The 23,082-nt window shown below is 40.0% G+C and overlaps 2 protein-coding genes across 3 annotated transcripts in view; both read left to right on the top strand.

Annotated features, from left to right (window-relative positions):
* LOC133548276 (zinc finger protein 615-like) overlaps positions 1-23,082 on the top strand; it is a 74,154-nt gene that overhangs the window by 30,779 nt on the left and 20,293 nt on the right. The window contains exon 3 of the mRNA XM_061893593.1: positions 10,565-11,752. Within this exon, the coding sequence (XP_061749577.1) occupies positions 10,565-11,752 (1,188 nt within the window). The remainder of the gene's footprint in view (positions 1-10,564; positions 11,753-23,082) is intronic.
* On the top strand, positions 51-12,754 carry LOC133547045 (zinc finger protein 135-like). 2 transcript variants are annotated; one of them, XM_061892843.1, is made up of 3 exons: positions 389-529; positions 4,591-4,693; positions 10,565-12,754. In XM_061892843.1, the coding sequence occupies exons 2-3, from the start codon at positions 4,627-4,629 to the stop codon at positions 11,758-11,760; spliced, it is 1,263 nt and encodes a 420-aa protein (XP_061748827.1). In that variant the 5' UTR covers positions 389-529; positions 4,591-4,626; the 3' UTR covers positions 11,761-12,754. The 2 variants fall into 2 exon arrangements, with proteins under 2 accessions (XP_061748826.1, XP_061748827.1); XM_061892842.1 differs by lacking the exon at positions 4,591-4,693 and having other exon boundaries at positions 51-529.

Raw genomic sequence — 23,082 nt, 5'->3', positions numbered from 1 at the left:
GCCCCGCGTCTCGTCAGCGCCAGTAAGATGTGTACGGGCCAGTCTGCCGGAAATTAAAAAAGACGAAGTAGTTTCCCCCCACACCGCGCATGCGCTAGCGCACCCACTATTCTAGAACAAGTTTCCAAAGCAAGTCTTGGGAAAAAGTTAGCAAAAGGACGACATTGTCGCCGGGTTTGTTCTTTTCTCGGTCAAATATTTCGCGAAAGCAAAGCTGAGACAAACTCTTCTTAGTGACTCGTCCGAGATTCCCGGGCTAGCTTAGCTTGCTAGCTGCTAACGGAAAGCAGCACGTCGCCAAGTGTGCGTTTAAAGTGTTGTGATTGTGTGAAAATGTGTCAAATACGAACACTGAAAGTGTTGCTGAGCCAGCAACTAACTGCTGCTGTGGAGGAAATATTTGTAGTGTTAGAAAGAACCATAGCGGAATACGCGAAGGAACTTTCCAGAACAAAAGAGGAGAACGAGCGACAACGTCAACTACTGGACGCAGTTGTCAAGAAGCCTCAAGTTGTCTTGCACAGGACAGGTTTGTTGACTTCTTTCTTCTTACTTCTCCCATCTTGGCTTATTTCAGCACAAGAAGGATGAGGATGGTTTCTTTTGGTCGCCAGCCTCCTCTAACACGTGACTTAGCTGACATTTTTCTGTCTGCAAATGTTAGTTTTGAACTTAACTATCTGCAAATGATAGTTTTCAACTATCCAATCAATCCAATCCACTTTATTTATAAAGCACATCCATCCATCCATTTTCTACCGCTTATTCCCTTTTGGGGTGGCGGGGGGCGCTGGCGCCTATCTCAGCTACAATCGGGCGGAAGGCGGGATACACCCTGGACAAGTCGCTACCTCATTGCAGGGCCAACACAGACAACATTCACACTCACATTCAAACACTAAGGACCATTTAGTGTTGCCAATCAACCTATCCCCAGGTGCATGTCTTTGGAGGTGGGAGGGGCCTATCCCCAGGTGCATGTCTTTGGAGGTGGGAGGGGCCTACCTCCAGGTGCATGTCTTTGAAGGTGGGAGGGGCCTATCCCCAGGTGCATGTCTTTGAAAGTGGGAGGGGCCTATCCCCAGGTGCATGTCTTTGAAAGTGGGAGGGGCCTATCCCCAGGTGCATGTCTTTGGAAGTGGGAGGAAGCCAGAGTACCCGGAGGGAACCCACGCAGTCACGGGGAGAACATGCAAACATGCAAACTCCACACATAAAGTTCCCGAGCCTGGATTTGAACCCAGGACTGCAGGAACTTCATATTGTGAGGCAGACGCACTAACCCCTCTTCCACCGTGAAGCCCTATATAGCACATTTAAGCAACAAAATGTTTCCAAAGTGCTGCATTGTGCAATATTAAAAACAACATTCAAATACTATCCTGAGCTCCACCAATGACTGAATAAAAACAAAAAATAAATAATAAATAAATACATATAAAAACAATATAAAATAAATATGATTAAAAACGCCTTCCGCCCGATTGTAGCTGAGATAGGCGCCAGCGCCCCCCGCAACCCCAAAAGGGAATAAGCGGTAGAAAATGGATGGATGGATGATAAAAACGATTTTAAGGGTGAAAACAATTAATAGAATGGCGGTGTAGCTCGGTTGGTAGAGTGGCCGTGCCAGCAACTTGAGGGTTGCAGGTTCGATTCCCGCTTCCGCCATTCTAGTTACTGCCGTTGTGTCCTTGGGCAAGACACTTTACCCACCTGCTCCCAGTGCCACCCAAACTGGTTTAAATGTAACTTAGATATTGGGTTTCACTATGTAAAGCGCTTTGAGTCACTAGAGAAAAGCGCTATATAAATATAATTAATTTCATTTCATTTCAAAACAGTAAATAGAAATCAGAATTTTAAAACACAGAAGGCAACAGAGGACCACACAACTCACGTAGTGTTAAAAGCCAGAGAATAAAAATGGGTCTTAAAACGAGACTTAAAAGAGTCCACTGTGGGAGCAGTTTGAACATGGAGGGGCAGAGTGTTCCAGAGCTTAGGGCCTAGTTTTAAATCTGGTCTTGGGCACCACAAGCTGGAGCTGGCTCTCGGACCTCAGAGCGGGCGCAGGATTGTAAGTTTGAATGAGGTCCGAGATGTCATGAGGTGCCAGTCCATGTACGGATTTAAAAACAAACAGCAATGTTTTAAAATCAATTCTAAAATGAACAGGGAGCCAGTCCAAACTCTGAAGAATTGGGGTTATATGCTGGCGTTTCCTGGCCCCTGTTAAAAGTCCTGCTGCCGCCTTCTGGACTAACTGCAACCGGGAGAGAGCATTTTGGCTAATGCCAGCATAAAGTGCATTGCAGTAGTCCAGGCCACTTCAAATAAAAGCATGCACCACTTCTTCAAAAATGTTAAAAGATAAAAACGGTTTTACCTTTGCTAAAAGACGAAGGTGATAAAAACACGATTTTAAAACGCCATTGACTTCTTTGTCAAATGATAGTATTAAACTATCTGCGAATGATAGTATTAAACTATCTCCAAAGGATAGTTTTGAACCATCTTCAAATTATAGATTTCAACCATCTCCAAAGGATGTTTTAAAGCAGGGGTCAGCAACCTTTTTGAAAGCAAGAGCTACTTCTTGGGTACTGATTAATGCCAAGGGCTACCAGTTTGATACACACTTTGAAAAATGACCAGAAATAGCCAATTTGCTCAATTTACCTTTAATAAATAAATCTATATATATATATATATATGTATATATATATATATATATGTATATATATATATAAATGGGTATTTCTGTCTGTCATTCCGTCGTACATTTTTTTTTCCTTTTACGGAAGGTTTTTTGTAGAGAATAAATGATGAAAAAAACCCACTTAATTGAACGGTTTAAAAGAGGCGAAAACACGGAAAAAACGACAATTAAATTTTGAAACAGTTTGTCTTCAATTTCGACTCTTAAAAATTCAGAATTCAACCAAAAAAAATGAAGACAAAAACTAGCTGATTCGAATCCTTTTGAAAAAAATAAAAAACGAATTTATGGCACATCATTAGAGATTAATTTCAGAATGTTGATGACATGTTTTAAATAGGTTAAAATCCAATATGCACTTTGTTAGAATATATAACAAATTGGACCAAGCTATATTTCTAACAAAGACAAATCATTATTTTTCCTAAATTTTCCAGAACAAAATGTTTAAAAGAAATTCAAAAGACTTTGAAATAAGATTTAAATTTGATTCAACAGATTTTCTAAATTTGCCTGAATAATTTCTTTGAATTTTAATCATAATAACTTTGAAGAAATATTTCACAAATATTCTTCGTCGAAAAAACAGAAACTAAAATGAAGAATTAAATCAAAATGTATTTATTATTCTTTACAATAAAAAAAAAATACTTGAACATTGATTTAAATTGTCAGGAAAGAAGAGGAAAGAATTTAAAAGGTAAAAAGGTATATGTGTTTAAAAATCCTAAAATCATTTTTAAGGTTGTATTTTTTCTCTAAAATTGTCTTTCTGAAAGTTATAAGAAGCAAAGTAAAAAAATTAATTAATTTATTTAAACAAGTGAAGACCAAGTCTTTAAAATATTTTCTTGGATTTTCAAATTCTATTTGAGTTTTGCCCCTCTTAGTAAATAAATACAATTTACAAAATAGAGGCAGCTCACTGGTAAGTGCTGCTATTTGAGCTATTTTTAGAACAGGCCAGCGGGCGACTCCTCTGGTCCTTACGGGCGACCTGGTGCCCACGGGCACCGCGTTGGTGACCCCTGTTTTAAAGCATGTCCAAAGGAGAATTTTCAACCATCTTCAAAGGATAGTTTTAAACCATCTTCAAAGGATAGTTTTAAACCATCTTCAAAGGATAGTTTTAAACCATCTTCAAAGGATAGCTTTAAACCATCTTCAAAGGATAGTTTTAAACCATCTGCAAAGGATGTTTCAAACCTTCTCTTAAGGATTGTTTTAAAGTTTGAAGTTTAAACTGTCTGCAAAGATTAGTATACAAAAATTAGCTAATGCTAACGACGCTAGCTGGATTACATTACCATAGCAGGTACAAATATGCATGAAAACGCTCCTTCAGACATCACACATGGGACGCTTTAGTTAGTAAAAATTATTTTTTGTTATATTGTAATACTGTACCTACAAACGTTGCTTGGAGTCATGAACAAAGAATCGATAAGAGCAGAAACGCTATGGACGACCAGAAGACCGAACGGCTTTCTACTACCAACAGGTTCAAAGCTCCCATCTAGACAGGAGGGCAATGAAACACCTGCAGTGAGTGAACTGCTCCAAAAGATGGCGCCATATCACAAACAATAAACCACCTCTTCAATGTGTTTGCTGGTTTTACTTGAGACTAAAAGTATTTACTTTCAAGCCGGGTGACGGAGAAGAAAAATCCATATACAGTGGTGGTCAAACGTGTAGATTCACTTGTAAAAAACTATTGTCAAGGCTGGCTTGAGTTTCAAATCATTTCTACAACTCTTATTTTTTTGTGATTAGTGATTGGAACACATACTTACTTGTTTGTCACCAAAAAAACATTCATGAAGTTTGCTTCTTTGTTGTTTCATTTTTGTTTCATCTAACCACAGAACTATCCTCCAGAAGGACTTATTTGTGTCCATGTGATGTCACATGAAACAAAAATGGAGTTGTTTGGCCACAATACCCAACAATATGTTTGGTGGAGAAAAGGTGAGTCCTTTAATCCCAGGAACACCAGACCTACCGTCAAGCATGGTGGTGGTGGTGGTGGTGGTGGTGGTAGTATTATGCTCTGGGTCTGTTTTGCTGCCAATGGAACTACTGCTTTACAGAGAGTAAATGGGACAATGAAAAAGGAGGATTAGCTCCAAATTGTTCAGGACAAGCTAAAATCATCAGCCCGGAAGTTGGAACTTGGGCACAGTTGGGTGTTCCAACAGGACAATGACCCCAACACACCTCAAAAGTGGTAAAGGAATGGCTAAATCAGACTAGAATGAAGCTTTTAGAATGGCCTTTTCAAAGTCCTGACTTGAACATGTGGACAATGCTGAAGAAACAAGTCCATGTAAGAAAAGCAACACATTTAGCTGAACCGCAGCAATTTTGTGGTGAAAAATGTAAGCAGAAGCTTGTGGATGTCTACCAAAAGTGCCGAGGGACATGTAAGCAAATATTAACATTGCTGTACGTATACTTTTGACCCGGCACATTTTCAGTCGAGCCCTAATAAATTCATGAAAGAAGTAAACCTCAGGAATGTTTTTAGTGAGCAACAAGTATGTGCTCCAATCACTACATCACAATAAAATAAGAGTTGTAGAAGTGATTGGAAACCTAGCCGACAGGAGTTTTTGTGTAAAAATAGACAGTTTTCTGTCTTCCACAGCTGCTCTGCCACACGGGTCCCCCAGGGCTCAATCCTTGCCCCAATCCTATTTGTGCTTTACTTTCTCCCCCTTGGTTCTATTTTTAGGAAGTATGGTATTGCATTTTATTTTTATGCCGATGATTGCCAGATCTATTTTCCCATGGCACAAAATAACTTGGTTGAAGGTCTCATTGACTGCCTGCACGACATCAAAGCCTGGCTTTCAGCTAACTTCCTGAGTCTAAATGAAGACAAAACCGAAGTTACGTTGTTCGGTCCAAGTCGCTCTCCCTCCCCCAACGTTGACCTCGGCACTCTGACCCCGTATCTCAGCGACTGCGTCACAAACCTGGGGGTTTAAGTTCCACTCAGATTTTAAATCCGAAAAAACAAATCAGCGGCGTCGTTCAAAAAAGCTTTTATCAATTACGCCAAATAGCGAAAGTGAAACCGCTTCTGTCAGGACATGATCTGGAGAAATGAATTCCCGCCTTTATCTGGACTGGTTTAGACTACGGCAATGGCCTGTATGTCGGCATTAGCCAGGCCAGAACTCTGCTGCTGGTCTGCTAACACAGACCCACAGACGTCAGCACATCACCCCCATATTAGCGTCCCTTCACTGGCTCTCTGTGCGATATCCAATCCATTTTAAACTCCTCCTATTTGTTTTTAAAAGTCTAAACAACCTGGCGCCAACATATCTCTCCGACCTCCTTCAGCCTCACTGCCCCACCCGATCCCTAAGATGATCAGCTGCTACTGACGGTCCCTGACACAAGACTGAAGCTTAGAGGTGACAGAGATCTCGCCGCTGCTGCTCCCAAGCTCTGGAACCACCTACCTCTGAATGTTAGACAAGCCTCCTCTCTTCCTCTTTTTAAATCTCTCTTACTTTTATTCCTTGGCTTTTAACACTGAGTGATATCCATCCTGCAATGGCGCCCCATGATACACCTGCCGTCAACCTGTTTTTATGTTTTATTTATTTATTTTTTATCATGTTCTGTTTGTGTTGTGTTGTTTGCTCAGTTCTCGTATTATCTTTTAAAGGGGAACATTATCAGCAGACTTATGCAAGCGTCAATATATACCTTGATGTTGCAGAAAAAAGACCATGTATTTTTTCAACCGATTTCCGAACTCTAAATGGGTGAATTTTGGCAAATTAAACGCCTTTCTGTTTATCGCGCTGGAGGCGATGACGTCACCGAGGTAATACACCCGCCATTTTCATTTTCAACACATTGTAAACATTGGGTCTCAGCTCTGTTATATTCCGTTTTTTCGACTATTTTTTGTAACCTTGGAGACATCATGCCTCGTGGGTGTGTTGTCGGAGGGTGTAACAACACTAACAGGGAGGGATTCAAGTTGCACCACTGGCAAGAAATCTGCCGCCAGACCCCCATTGAATGTACCAGAGTGTCTTCACATTTGCCCGGCGATGCTAAGACAGACATGGCACAGAGATCTGCGGATAACCTGCAGATGCATTTGCAACCATTAAGTCAACAAAATCACAAATGTGAGTTTTGTTGATGTTGTTGACTTATGTGCTAATCACACATATTTGGTCGCAGCATGACTGCCAGCTAATCGATGCTAACATGATATTTACGCTAGCTGTATGTACATTTGAAACTAGATACCCACATTTAATGCGAAACAAACACTTACCAATCGACGGATTTAAGTTGCTCCAGTGTCACAAGATGCGAAAGTCCTGATCGTTTGGTCCGCACATTTTACCGGCGATGCTAATAAGGCAGCCATGCTATGGGCCACTTCATTAGGTAAAACCCATGCTATGGCCGAATAGCGTCAATAGCTATTCGCTCAATAGCTTCACTTTCTTCTTCAATTTCGTTTTCGCTATCTGCCTCCATACTCCGACCATCTGTTTCAATACATGCGTAATCTGTTGAATCGCTGAAATCCGAGCTAATGTCGCTATATCTTGCTGTGGTAACCGCCATGTTGTTTGTATTGGCAGCACTGTATGACGTCACAGGGACATGGACAGTCGCGTCGCAAATAGGGAAAATCAAGAACTTTTAAGCTTTTTTTAGGGATATTCCGGGAGGTGTAAAATTCTTTAAAAAAAACTTCGAAAAATAAAACAAGCCACTGGGAACTGATTTTTTTTGTTTTTAGCCCTTTTGAATTTGTGATAATGTTCCCCTTTAACCTGCCCATTGTACAGCATGTGGTAAATTTTAAATGTGCCTTATAAATAAATTTGATTTGATTTGATGTTCTTTACAAGTGTATCTACACTTTTGACCAGGGCTGGGCCATATGGCCTTTTGTTACTATCTCAATATTTTTAGGTCATGTGACGATACAGCATATATATGTGGATATTTTGCCTTAGCCTTGAATGAACACTTGATGCATATAATCACAGCAGTATGATGATTCTATGTGTCTACATTCAAACATTCTTCTTCATACTGCATTCATATATGCTACTTTTAAACTTTCATGCAGAGAGGGAAATCACAACTAAGTCAATTTTGCAAAAGTGTATTTATTAAACAGTTATTAAGCCGTGGCACAAACATTCATGTCATTTCCAAAACAGAAAGTGCAAGATTGTCAGAGACATTTAAAAAAAAAGCTATGAGTGCACTTTTGTGCATGATGTCACTAAGATGACATATCAAAACAACGCTCAATTAAAGGGCACTTTTTGTACAGAACACCACTACAATAGTTTAAAACAAATAAAGTGCATTTTTGTGCATGATGTCCCTAAGATGACATATCAAAACAACACTCAATTAAAGTGCACTTTTTGTACAGAACACCGCTACAATAGTTTAAAACAAATAAAGTGCATTTTTGTGCATGATGTCCCTAAGATGACATATCAAAACAACACTCAATTAAAGTGCACTTTTTGTACAGAACACCACTACAATAGTTTAAAACAAATAAAGTGCATTTTTGTGCATGATGTCCCTAAGATGACATATCAAAACAACACTCAATTAAAGTGCACTTTTTGTACAGAACACCGCTACAATAGTTTAAAACAAATAAAGTGCACTTTTGTGCATGATGTCACTAAGATGACATATCAAAACAACACTCAATTAAAGTGCACTTTTTGTACAGAACACCGCTACAATAGTTTAAAACAAATAAAGTGCACTTTTGTGCATGATGTCACTAAGATGACATATCAAAACAACACTCAATTAAAGTGCACTTTTTGTACAGAACACCACTACAATAGTTTAAAACAAATAAAGTGCATTTTTGTGCATGATGTCCCTAAGATGACATATCAAAACAACACTCAATTAAAGTGCACTTTTTGTACAGAACACCGCTACAATAGTTTAAAACAAATAAAGTGCACTTTTGTGCATGATGTCACTAAGATGACATATCAAAACAACACTCAATTAAAGTGCACTTTTTGTACAGAACACCGCTACAATAGTTTAAAACAAATAAAGTGCACTTTTGTGCATGATGTCACTAAGATGACATATCAAAACAACACTCAATTAAAGTGCACTTTTTGTACAGAACACCGCTACAATAGTTTAAAACAAATAAAGTGCACTTTTGTGCATGATGTCACTAAGATGACATATCAAAACAACACTCAATTAAAGTGCACTTTTTGTACAGAACACCGCTACAATAGTTTAAAACCAATAAAGTGCATTTTTGTGCATGATGTCACTAAGATGACATATCAAAACAACACTCAATTAAAGTGCACTTTTTGTACAGAACACCACTACAATAGTTTAAAACAAATAAAGTGCTTTTTTGTGCATGATGTCACACAACATATTTCAATAAGTGTCGAATAAAAATGAGCTGCATAATAGGAAATCAAATAGCGTATGTCCTTCACTATGTGGTAGGTTCCTGAGGACGTTATCTCCTTCTGTTTTAGACTATTTTTTGATGTGGAAATGGTTGCTTGGGCATTTTGTGGGTGTGGCACCGGCCGAGATGTTGACATGTGGAGTTTCAAGCACTCTTCATTCTCTAGCTGGTGACTTTTCAAATAACGCTACACATTAGCAACAGTGCTATTCTTTGTAGCAACGCTTTAGCTGCATGCTTGTAAAACGTTTTGCCGCATGCTTGTAAAACATCTTCCCGCTTGAAGCCAAACCATCGCCAGACGATGGACCCCCTGCTGTTTTTCTTGGGAATTAATTATTTATCCATTTGTTAACAGATTCCATTTGTTAACAGATTTGCACCTTCTCTCTCTCGTAATACCACTCGCAATGCTCTGTTAGCACCACTGCTAACGTTACCCATGTCGCTACCTCTCTGCTCGGCGATGGCGTGTGACGTCGCGCGCGCGTCCCTATGTGACGTATGGCCTCCTGGGCACACTTTTGACACCCCTGTTGTAGATAATAAAAAATAAAATCTGATAAATCTATGGGTAAAAAGCAGAGCCTGGCGACGCATGCGCGTTTATCATAACTCTCTCGCTCGCTCTGTCTCTGTCCCTCCCTCACCAATGTTGCTGCGCACACAATTTATTTAGTTTTCAATCCCTTCTTAACCCTGAACGTACATTGAAAATACACGCAACCCTAACTTAAATTGCCGGACATTTGAGGCATTTAAGAAACTCCACCCGGACAGCCCTGCAAAAGAGGACAAATCCGGTGTAAAGCGGAGGCATATTGTAGCCCGGTCGCAGCTAGCATGCCGTGTGTTGTTTTTTTTTTTTATTGATTTAAACTTTTATTAGTAGATTGCACAGTACAGTACATATTCCGTACAATTGACCAGTAAATGGTAACACCCCAATACGTTTTTCAACTTGTTTAAGTCGGGGTCCACGTAAATCAATTCATGGTGCCTCGGTGTGCATTGTTTACACAACGTTCGGTGCGCTACTTAATATGTCCGTGTGGAACTCGTTGGGTACACCTCCGAACCGAACCGAAACCCCCGTACCGAAACTTTTCAATTTAAATACACGTACCGTTGCACCCCTAACATTTAGTCATTTTCTATATCGCACAGAGACAACCCCGCGATATATCCAGTATGTTCCATATATCGCCCAGCCCTACTTTTGACCAGAACTGTATTAGCCACACCGTTTTACAAGCTGCTGGGTTCAAAGTGTCGGAAAAATGTACGGTATTCATACTTGGAGCCAACATAAGACTTCTGTTTTAAAAGCGTGTTTGTCCTCTTTTGTCCTTCAGATTACCGTAAAGAACATCTCCCCCCCTCTGAGCAGCAGAAGTGGCGTTCCAGGAAGGAGCAGGAGGAGCCAGAGCCCCCTCACCTCGATGACATCATGACACAGGTGGGGAGGACAGATGCTGACGGAGACCAGATAGAAAATGACATCATGAAACAGGAGGTGAAGAATGATGCTGACGAAGACCAAATGGAAAACCTCCTACCTCCACTGTCAGATTGCGAGGACATGGCGTCAAACCCTTCTGACGTGGATGAAGATTCCGAAGCCGAAGCGACGTGTCAACCTGACGCCACGCGCTTGACGTGCTTTCACTGTGGTGACACCCTCAGGAGCCAGCTCCTCCTGGAGGAACACGTGAAGCGTCACACGGCCGACAAGTCCATGCAGTGCACCAGGGAGGAGAACCTCTTCAAACAGGAAGTCCAGACAGGAGTTAATGGAGACCAACTAGAAAACCTCCTACCTCCACTGTCAGATTGTGACGGCATGTCGTCCAACATTTCAAGTTCCGACTCGGATGATGAAGACCCAGGAGCTGACGCTGACGCCGACGCACCCTTGGTGTTCTCTCACTCCGGCAAAACCTTTGACACGGTCGATGAAGACCCCGGAGCCGAGGCCGACGCACCCTTGGTGTTCTCCCACTCCGGCAAAACCTTTGACTCGGTCGATGAAGACCCCGGAGCTGAGGCCGACGCACCCTTGGTGTTCTCTCACTCCGGCAAAACCTTTGACACGGTCGATGAAGACCCCGGAGCCGAGGCCGACGCACCCTTGGTGTGCTCTCACTCCGGCAAAACCTTCGAGAGCAAGAGTCTCCTGAACGAGCACATGAAGTGTCACGCGGCCGTCAAAACCGTGAAATGCACCGTCTGCGGGAAACGCTTAAGCAAGGGCCATTTCGCCCGGCACCTCAGGCTGCACACGGGAGAGAAACCGTACGAATGCTCCGTCTGCAGCGAGAGGTTCATGCGGAGCGAAGCCATGAATCGGCACATGAGGAAACACACCGAAGGGAAGCCGTATCGCTGCGCCGTCTGCAACGCGGAGTTTTCCAATCGCAGCGGGCTGATCCGCCACAAGCGGAAGCACGAGGACATGAAACGATTCTTCTGCTCCGTGTGCAAGACGTCCCTTCCCGACCGCACCAGTTTGATCGAACACACGGGAAAGCACGTTCACGAGGGTCTTTAGACCACAAAAGAGAGAGAGGGCTGACAAGTACGAGTACTTTTGAAGTCTGTCTTCTACACACATTCCACGTTTTGTTGTTTGAAGAACGGAAACGCTGACTCATCCAAAAACAATACCGCGTTTACAGGTCGCGACTCGAACTTGAACCGAGTGCGAGTGATGTTGTTATTGCGAGGGCTAACGCAGACGGACTATTTGTAGCAGCGCCGCTTTTGACATCAACTGGTGAGCCGCTCCCTTGCTCGTGACAAAACCATGCCTCTCACCTGGATAGTAGAAGGCTGAGGACGTGTTCCGACGAGTTTGTACACTTTGACAGCCAATTTAGACCCAGAAAAAGGTAATAACGACACGATAAGACGCTTGGTTTCTCCCTCCTTTGCCAGAATCGTGAGTCATTCTTCATCTAAACGGGAGTATAACAAGATTGTCAATCCTAACCACAGCAGACCTCGTACAGTCAGTGATGTTTTAGTAGGTTTGGCGTTCACAAAGTCCGCAGTGACTAATAATCACTGGTGTTGTCGGGAATGAAGAAAATGAGCAAAGTCGGTTAACTTGAAATGTTACAAATGTGCCTGTTACTACAGTGCATATATACTTAGTGCATATAAAACCTTAATGGTGATGTTTTTGAGGGCTTTAACAAGCAAAAACAACCTTTTGATTGCATTTATTTTATATTTGAAATGATTGAGCACAAACAAAAGTGTTTTTGTCTACACGGCGATTGTGAACGTAATGTAGACTTGTTCAGTTGCAAGTGCACTTCCCCTTTAAGGTTGTTTGTATAAAAAAAAATTTTTAATTCTGATTCCAGTTTGTCGGGCAGCTCGTCTCATTTCATTTTGTTCGGATTTCAATTCTTGTTGTATTCAGTTCCAGTATTGTTGTGTTGCACACCTGCCGAAGTGTGACGGATAAATGTTACAATGTGAAAAGTTCTTTTGGAAAAGTGTAGTGTCTACTCATTAAAGATGACCTTTCCCGTTGATGTCCTGTTTTTAATATGCTGGCATTGGTTTTGCACTTTGAAAATTCAGAGTTCAAGCGCAAAGACCGATAAACGCCGATTGACCACTGATGTGTAGTTCTGGTCTTGTCACCCCCTCCCGGGCAGAAGGGCAGCACGGCGGTCAAAAGAGACGTCGGAGACGCTTTGCTGAAGAAAATGTTTCTTTATTACAAACCCCGTTTCCATATGAGTTGGGAAATTGTGTTAGATGTAAATATAAACAGAATACAATGATTTGCAAATCCTTTTCAAGCCATATTCAGTTGAATATGCTACAAAGACAACATATTTCATGTTCAAACCCATAAAAAAATGTTTTTCTTGCAAATAATCATTAATTTTAGAATTTGATGCCAGCAACACGTGACAAAGAAGTTGGGAAAGGTGGCAATAAATACTGATAAAATACTACACGGTCTAGCTCCATCCTATCTTGCCGATTGTATTGTACCATATGTCCCGGCAAGAAATCTGGGTTCAAAGGACTCCGGCTTATTAGTGATTCCCAAAGCCCAAAAAAAGTCTGCGGGCTATAGAGCGTTTTCCGTTCGGGCTCCAGTACTCTGGAATGCCCTCCCGGTAACAGTTCGCGATGCCACCTCAGTAGAAGCATTTAAGTCTCACCTTAAAACTCATTGTATACTGTAGCCTTTAAAATAGACTCCCTTTTTAGACCAGTTGATCTGCTGTTTCTTTTCTTTTTCTTCTATGTCCCACTCTCCCCTGTGGAGGGGGTCCGGTCCGATCCGGTGGCCATGTACTGCTTGCCTGTGTATCGGCTGGGGACATCTCTGCGCTGCTGATCCGCCTCCGCTTGGGATGGTTTCCTGGTGGCTCCGCTGTGAACGGGACTCTCGCTGCTGAGTTGGATCCGCTTTGGACTGGACTCTTGCGACTGTGTTGTATCCATTGTGGATTGAACTTTCACAGTATCATGTTAGACCCGCTGGACATCCATTGCTTTCCTCCTCTCTAAGGTTCTCATAATCATTATTGTCACAGACGTCCCACTGGGTGTGAGTTTTCCTTGCCCTTATGTGGGCCTACCGAGGATGTCGTGGTGGTTTGTGCAGCCCTTTGAGACACTAGTGATTTAGGGCTATATAAGTAAACATTGATTGATTGATTGATTGATAAAGTTGAGGAATGCTCATCAAACACTTATTTGGAACATCCCACAGGTGTGCAGGCTAATTGGGAACAGGTGGGTGCCATGATTGGCTATAAAAACAGCTTCCCAAAAAATGCTCAGTCTTTCACAAGAAAGGATGGGGTGAGGTACACCCCTTTGTCCACAACTGTGTGAGCAAATAGTCAAACAGTTTAAGAACAACCTTTCTCAAAGTGCAATTGCAAGAAACTTAGGGATTTCAACATCTACGCTCCATAATATCATCAAAAGGTTCAGAGAACTATGATTCTTTGATTATTGACGATTATTGGGAATGATTTATTGACGCTGTGCAAGGCTTGCGCTATCGAACCTGTGTTAAAAAGCATCATATAAAAACAGAAGAATTTCATGTCCCTGTTTACCACCACGTCCTAGATGTAATGTTTTAGGGCTTTCACGTGTCCACCGCCTAGCTCTGAAGGGTCACTCTAACACAGTCCACAGTCCTGTAAGGGCGTTTACATATCCGAACCCCCAAATTTAACCTAGTCAGTAACGAGAACCAAGATTCATTAGAGGTGAGCTACCCATAAACGGCGGGATCCGTGATTTAGACCTGGTCTTAAGAGATAGGCTTCTCTGCTGGGGAGACCGCGGAAGGAAGAAGGACAGACGCCGGACCACCGGAACAATCCCAGCTCATGGCCTCGCCATCCAGCTGAGAAGGACCCACGTCGGTGGAGCAGCCGGTAAGACCTGTTGACCCGAGGGGACATTACCCGTAGGACGGAGTGCTGGATTTTGTCTAGCAGTAGGTATTGTGCGTCAATCACCGGAATCTAACAGTAACTTACACATCTGGGAAGGCACCATTAATGCTGAAAGGTACATACAGGTTTTGGAACAACATATGCTGCCATCTAAGCGCCGTCTTTTTCATGGACGCCCCTGCTTATTTCAGCAAGACAACGCCAAGCCACATTCAGCACGTGTTACAACAGCGTGGCTTCGTAAAAAAAAGAGTGCGGGTACTTTCCCGGCCCGCCTGCAGTCCAGACCTGTCTCCCATGGAAAATGTGTGGCGCATTATGAAGCGTAAAATAGGACAGCGGACTGTTGAAGGACTGAAGCTCTACATAAAACAAGAATGGGAATAGAATTCCACTTTCAAAGCTTCCACAATTAGTTTCCTCAGTTCCCAAACGTTTATTGAGTGTTGTTAAAAGAAAAGGTGATGTAACACAGTGGTGAACATGCCCTTTCCCAACTACTTTGGCACGTGTTGCAGCCATGAAATTCGAAGTTAATTATTATTTGAGAAGAAAAAAAAAGTTGTCTTTGTAGCATATTCAACTGAATATGGCTTGAAAAGGATTTGCAAATCATTGTATTCTGTTTATATTTACATCTAACACCATTCCCCAACTCATATGGAAACGGGGTTTGTATCTATTTTTCGATGCAGAATTCGTACTAAATTGTAACATTTTGTATTGAAGTTAATAAATGAACTCAATATGTTTTGCTTATGGTGAAGGTTTGTATTCACCTTGGAGAAAGTGAACCACCAAGTTGAAGTATTTCAGTTTGAGAACATAAAATAAGGCCCCTTAGTTTGAAATTCGCAGGTGGAAAGCGGTCTGAATTTGGACATCGGAACGCAAAAGTCGTAGCCTTATCCCTTCTGAAGTAGTTCGTCCCAGCTCTGACGCTGCTCACTCCCTTACGGCGTGCCCCGCCTCCCCCTGACAGCAGTCCTGAATATTTCTGATGCAGAAAAGTGTTGAGCAGTAGACCACATTATCAGCTGGGCCCCAGCTTGCCGACATCAAATCATGACACCTTCTACATTCCTCTTGTGACTAACAAGGGAGTAAACACTGGGAAACTTAGCCACCCTGCTAACCTAAACAATCTCCTCCCTATTTTCTACAAATCAAAGCCTGTCAATGACACCATCAGGATGCTCAAGGTCAGGTCTCTGAATAACAAATCATTTTTTAGTCAATGATTTTATTACCACTTCTAAACTTGACTTTATGTTTTTAACTGAAACATGGCTGGAACAAAATAACACTGCAACTAAAACTTCATTGATCTATGTCAGGGGTGTCCAAACTTTTTCCACTGAGGGCCACACATGGAAAAATTAAAACATGCGGGGGCCCTTTTCATATTTTTCATTTTCAAACCATAACAAAATACATGGATTCTTTTTTTTTTTTTTTCCCCCTTAGGACTCCCAGGGACCATAGAGGGTCTCCGTCATTAACATGTTAAAAATAAGTCAAATTATTTTTTTCATTTTTTATCTAACGCTTACACTAAATCTCTATATCAACTTCAGTTTGATATAAAGTTAAAAAAAAAGGCTTTTATGCCTTATATTTCTTCCACAGAAAACATTTTAAAGTGGCGCAGTGTGTGAATGTGTGTGTGAATGTGGAAGCAGTGTCAAAGCGCTTTGAGTACCTTGAAGATAGAAAAGCGCTATACAAGTACAACCCATTTATTTATTTATTTATAATTTTTAAGTAGTAATTCATTACGTGAAGTGAAGTGAATTATATTTATATAGCACTTTTCTCAAGTGACTCAAAGCACTTTTACATAGTGAAACCCAATATCTAAGTTACATCCAAACCAGTGTGGGTGGCACTGGGAGCAGGTGGGTAAAGTGTCTTGCCCAAGGACACAACGTCAGTGACTAGGATGGCACAAGCGGGAATCGAACCTGCAACCCTCAAGTTGCTGACACGGCCACTCTACCAACCGCGCTATGCCCCATTATAACATAGATTTTTTTTGAGCAATGGAGAAAAAAAAGAAAAAAAAGACAAAAGGGGGAAAAAAACTGCCTGCATGGCAGCTTTGTGTCAACATTGCCACTTTTTCTCATTAGATTTCACCTCATTCCACTTTTTTTAAATGTTTTTTAAAAATTTTTGCAATACTATCAATTTTGAAATTTTTGCAGAATGTGTGGTGGGCCGGTAAACGATTAGCTGTGGGCCACAAATGGCCTCCGGGCCGCACTTTGGACACCCCTGTTTTAAATGTATTATTATTTCTGAGTAATCACAGTGAAAAAATAAATAAAATCCCACTAAATATCTTTGGGGTCCAAAAGGTCCTTCACTCACAAAGTGATACATTTTTATTATTATTGGTTTTACTTTCAACACTTAAGTTACGAGATCAACTTCAGATATATCTGTCGATTTTACGTTTTAACACATTTTTTTTGTTGGTTTTACGCTCTTTTGTCAAGGAAAACATTGTTTTTATAAGACAACCACACAATATATGCACATAATATTGTCCACATAAAACATTATAAAGTGAAATATTTGAAGTAATTGGAGGCTTAAATGGGTCAATAATTCATTATATATAAAAACAAAAAATACATTTTTTTTTAGCATTGGCAATAAGAGCAAAGACAGCTTTCATGGCAGCTTTGAGTCTACATTGCAACTTTTCCCCGTTCGATTTCACCTCATTCTACTTTTTTTAAGTGTTTTTTTTATTTATTTTTGCAATAGCATTTACAGAATGTGTGGTGGGCCACTAAACAATTAGCTGCGGGCCGCAAAAGGCCCCCAGGCCATACTTTGGACACCCCTGGTATAAGCGTTCCTTTGGAAAAACTGACCGGTTTTCACTGATGCTTAAAGTCCGCCCGGCGTATAGGATGAGTCTGTTTTTGCAAAGAAACCTTTGGATTTATCTATTTTTTGATGCAAAATCCGTACAAAATTATAACATTTTGTATTGAAGTTAATCAATAAACTCCTTATGTTTTGCTTTTGGTGAAGGTTTATATTCACCTTGGAGAAAGTGAACCACCAAGTTGAAGTAAATAGTGGTAATTCAGTTTGAGCACATAAAAGAAAGCCCCTTAGTTTGACATTCGCAGGTAGACTTCTCGTAGGAAAGCGGTCTGAATTTGGACATCGGAATGCAAAAGTGATAGCCCTATCCTTGAGAAGAGACTACACGTTTAGCTCAGCGCAAACATTTAAGTTACGACCTGCATGTGTTGCCTTTCCAGACACTTGCACACAAACATCTCCTTTTATGGTCAGGGTGTGCTGTCCTGACTTAGCACACACCCACAGACAGAAGGTAGGAATATTAAAAAATGCTGGTTTGGCTTCTCTAAGTTAGGAGTGCCTCATTTTGCGTGGCCTGCAAAATTTTCGAAATAATGTGTGTCAATAAAGTACTTGGTATTTTCACACGAAATGTATTAGTTATTTCTGTTTTGACAGAAAAAATAAAAGTACGGCATGCAAATGTTGAATTGTTCTTTTTTTGCCTTGGTGTACTGTTGTGGATGAGTATGGAGTTAATTGCGTGGATGATGATGTTTCTTTCTTTGCCTGTGATTGAGTCGTAGTCTGAGGCGAAGTCTAGTGCTTAGTTTCCATCATGCAAGACCTACTGACCCAAGCACTAGACTTCGCCTCGGACTATAACATGGCACATTCTTGCATCCAGCACACCTTACAACAGTGGTAATAAAAGATGCAGCCTATGCTTAAAAGAGAAACTGTTTATTATATATCACCCAGACCTGTCATCTCTCAACAAGCGCAGCGAAATCATCTCAGCATGCCGCCACAGACGGAAACACCTCCTAGGTAACACATGAGCCAATCACCACACCCTACACCTGCCTGTAGCCACCCACTCTGTGCCCTATATAAACCATTGTATGTGAATGCTTCCATTAAAATCTCCTGATGATTGAGGGAACCCCTCATGAAACACTTCTGTAGAGATGAAGTAGTCTTGGGATTTTTCCCACACATACATATTGCGCTCTACCACGGTATCGAGCACTATTCTCTGGATCAACACATATATATATATATATATATATATATATATATATATATATATATATATATATATATATATATATATATATATATATATATATATATATATATATATATATATATATATATATATATATATATATATATATATATGTGTGTATGTCCATCCATCCATTTTCTATTGCTTATTCCCTTTGGGGTATATAAATTAGTTTTTACCATAAAATATACAGATTTCATTTACAGTGAACTTCAAAAAACATATATATATATATATATGTATGTAAATATATACATTTAGTGTGTGTGTATATATATATTTTTTTATATATATACATTTATATATACATATATATGTAAATATATATATTTAGTGTGTGTGTGTATATGTATATATGTGTGTATGTAGTATGTATATATGTATAATATGTAAATATATATATATATTTTGTGTGTGTGTGTGTGTATATATATATATATATAAGTGTGTGTTTGTGTGTATACATAAATATGTCTATATATATATATATATATATATATATATATATATATATATTTAGTGTGTGTGTATATGTATATATGTGTGTATGTAGTATGTATATATATAATATGTAAATATATATGTGTGTGTATATGTATATATGTGTGTATGTAGTATGTATATATATAATATGTAAATATATATGTGTGTGTGTATATGTATATATATATACTGTATATATATATGTGTGTGTGTATACATAAATATGTCTATATATATATACATATTTATGTAAATATATATATATTTAGTGTGTGTGTGTATATGTATATATGTGTGTATGTAGTATGTATATATATATAAAATGTAAATATATGTGTGTGTGTGTATACATAAATACGTATATATATATATATATATATATATATATATATATATATATATATATGGCCACCAAATCTAGAGATTTTATTTACAGTGAACTTCAAAAAAACAACTCAAAAGTATTGTCGATTGTGTAATATTATCACGAGGTGACTCTAAGAGCATCCATTTATAAAACTGCGATTTGAGAACAAAGTTTTTTCACGCTGCAGAGACACTCAGGTAGTTTGTCCAAGTGGAGTCGCCGTAGTCACTCCCCGCACACTTCCGGCTAGCGAGAGCAAGATGGCGGACTAAGTCTTGTGTCGTCGCATCGAAGACAATGTTTTATAAAAGTCTGCATTTCTCTTTTGTCCTTCATCGACATCTTGGATCAAATATACTCTTTCTGGTCTCAGCGTCACATTGAAGATACTCACACCTGCTTAGCTGCTCACGGAGAGACGGGAACTTAGCAGAGATGAGGTGAGTCTGCAAAGTGTGCAAAGACTTCAACTTAACTCTCCTAAAGTGTGCAAAGACTTCAACTTAACTCTCCTCAAGTGTGCAAAGACTTCAACTTAACTCTCCTAAAGTGTGCAAAGACTTCAACTTAACTCTCCTAAAGTGTGCAAAGACTTCAACTTAACTCTCCTAAAGTGTGCAAAGACTTCAACTTAACTCTCCTCAAGTGTGCAAAGACTTCAACTTAACCCTCCTCAAGTGTGCAAAGACTTCAACTTAACTCTCCTAAAGTGTAAAGACTTCAACTTAACTCTCCTAAAGTGTGCAAAGACTTCAACTTAACTCTCCTAAAGTGTGCAAAGACTTCAACTTAACTCTCCTAAAGTGTGCAAAGACTTCAACTTAACTCTCCTAAAGTGTGCAAAGACTTCAACTTAACTCTCCCAAAGTGTGCAAAGACTTCAACTTAACTCTCCCAAAGTGTGCAAAGACTTCAACTTAACTCTCCTAAAGTGTGCAAAGACTTCAACTTAACTCTCCTCAAGTGTGCAAAGACTTCAACTTAACTCTCCTAAAGTGTGCAAAGACTTCAACTTAACTCTCCTAAAGTGTGCAAAGACTTCAACTTAACTCTCCTAAAGTGTGCAAAGACTTCAACTTAACTCTCCTCAAGTGTGCAAAGACTTCAACTTAACCCTCCTCAAGTGTGCAAAGACTTCAACTTAACTCTCCTAAAGTGTAAAGACTTCAACTTAACTCTCCTAAAGTGTGCAAAGACTTCAACTTAACTCTCCTAAAGTGTGCAAAGACTTCAACTTAACTCTCCTAAAGTGTGCAAAGACTTCAACTTAACTCTCCTAAAGTGTGCAAAGACTTCAACTTAACTCTCCCAAAGTGTGCAAAGACTTCAACTTAACTCTCCCAAAGTGTGCAAAGACTTCAACTTAACTCTCCTAAAGTGTGCAAAGACTTCAACTTAACTCTCCTCAAGTGTGCAAAGACTTCAACTTAACTCTCCTAAAGTGTGCAAAGACTTCAACTTAACTCTCCTAAAGTGTTTTCAAAGACTTCAACTTAACTCTCCTCAAGTGTGCAAAGACTTCAACTTAACTCTCCTAAAGTGTGCAAAGACTTCAACTTAACTCTCCTAAAGTGTGCAAAGACTTCAACTTAACTCTCCTCAAGTGTGCAAAGACTTCAACTTAACTCTCCTAAAGTGTGCAAAGACTTCAACTTAACTCTCCTAAAGTGTGCAAAGACTTCAACTTAACTCTCCTAAAGTGTGCAAAGACTTCAACTTAACTCTCCTAAAGTGTGCAAAGACTTCAACTTAAGTCTCCTAAAGTGTGCAAAGACTTCAACTTAACTCTCCTAAAGTGTGCAAAGACTTCAACTTAACTCTCCTAAAGTGTGCAAAGACTTCAACTTAACTCTCCTAAAGTGTGCAAAGACTTCAACTTAACTCTCCTAAAGTGTGCAAAGACTTCAACTTAACTCTCCTAAAGTGTGCAAAGACTTCAACTTAACTCTCCTAAAGTGTGCAAAGACTTCAACTTAACTCTCCTAAAGTGTGCAAAGACTTCAACTTAACTCTCCTAAAGTGTGCAAAGACTTCAACTTAACTCTCCTAAAGTGTGCAAAGACTTCAACTTAACTCTCCTCAAGTGTGCAAAGACTTCAACTTAACTCTCCTAAAGTGTGCAAAGACTTCAACTTAACTCTCCTAAAGTGTGCAAAGACTTCAACTTAACTCTCCTCAAGTGTGCAAAGACTTCAACTTAACTCTCCTAAAGTGTGCAAAGACTTCAACTTAACTCTCCTAAAGTGTGCAAAGACTTCAACTTAACTCTCCTAAAGTGTGCAAAGACTTCAACTTAACTCTCCTAAAGTGTGCAAAGACTTCAACTTAACTCTCCTCAAGTGTGCAAAGACTTCAACTTAACTCTCCCAAAGTGTGCAAAGACTTCAACTTAACTCTCCTAAAGTGTGCAAAGACTTCAACTTAACTCTCCTAAAGTGTGCAAAGACTTCAACTTAACTCTCCTAAAGTGTGCAAAGACTTCAACTTAACTCTCCTAAAGTGTGCAAAGACTTCAACTTAACTCTCCTAAAGTGTGCAAAGACTTCAACTTAACTCTCCTAAAGTGTGCAAAGACTTCAACTTAACTCTCCTCAAGTGTGCAAAGACTTCAACTTAACTCTCCTAAAGTGTGCAAAGACTTCAACTTAACTCTCTTAAAGTGTGCAAAGACTTCAACTTAACTCTCCTAAAGTGTGCAAATACTTCAACTTAACTCTCCTAAAGTGTGCAAAGACTTCAACTTAACTCTCCTAAAGTGTGCAAAGACTTCAACTTAACTCTCCTAAAGTGTGCAAAGACTTCAACTTAACTCTCCTAAAGTGTGCAAAGACTTCAACTTAACTCTCCTCTCTCCTACTTTTAAATATCAACATTCCATAAATATCATCATTCATGTGTTTCTACAACTTCTGCTGCAGCGTTCATAAAGATGTTGTTGGCGTGTTTCTACTTTTCTCTTAAAGTCCTACTGAAATGAGATGTTCTTATTTAAACGGGGATAGCAGCTCCATTCTATGTGTCATACTTCATCATTTTGCGATATTGCCATATTTTTGCCGAAAGGATTTAGTAGAGAACATCCACGATAAAGTTTGCAACTTTTGGTCGCTAATAAAAAAGCCTTGCCTGTACAGGAAGTAGCAGACGATGTGCGCGTGACGTCACGGGTTGTGGAGCTCCTCACATCTGAAAATTGTTTACAATCATGGCCACCAGCAGCCAGAGCGATTCGGACAGAGAAAGCGACGATTTCCCCATTAATTTAAGCGAGGATGAAAGATTCGTGGATGAGGAAAGTTAGAGTGAAGCACACACAACAAAAGGCGGCGGCTCCAGGCGGCGGTAGTGTGAGCGATTTAGAAGTTATTAGACACATTTAGTAGGATAATTCTGGAAAATCCCTTATCTGCTCCAATTGTCACTATGGGGCGGGGCCAGTCCTCTTGTGTCGTCGCA

This window comes from Nerophis ophidion, linkage group LG02 (genome assembly GCF_033978795.1).
Source record: "Nerophis ophidion isolate RoL-2023_Sa linkage group LG02, RoL_Noph_v1.0, whole genome shotgun sequence".
Lineage (NCBI taxonomy): Eukaryota > Metazoa > Chordata > Actinopteri > Syngnathiformes > Syngnathidae > Nerophis > Nerophis ophidion.
This window is presented reverse-complemented; position numbering and strand designations above follow the sequence as displayed.

Coding starts and splice junctions, on each gene's coding strand:
- LOC133547045 (XM_061892842.1), top strand. CDS start 334: ATGTGTCAAATACGAACACTGAAAGTGTTGCTGAGCCAGCAACTAACT. Junction 530..10,564: donor AGTTGTCTTGCACAGGACAG/GTTTGTTGACTT, acceptor TTTGTCCTTCAG/ATTACCGTAAAGAACATCTC.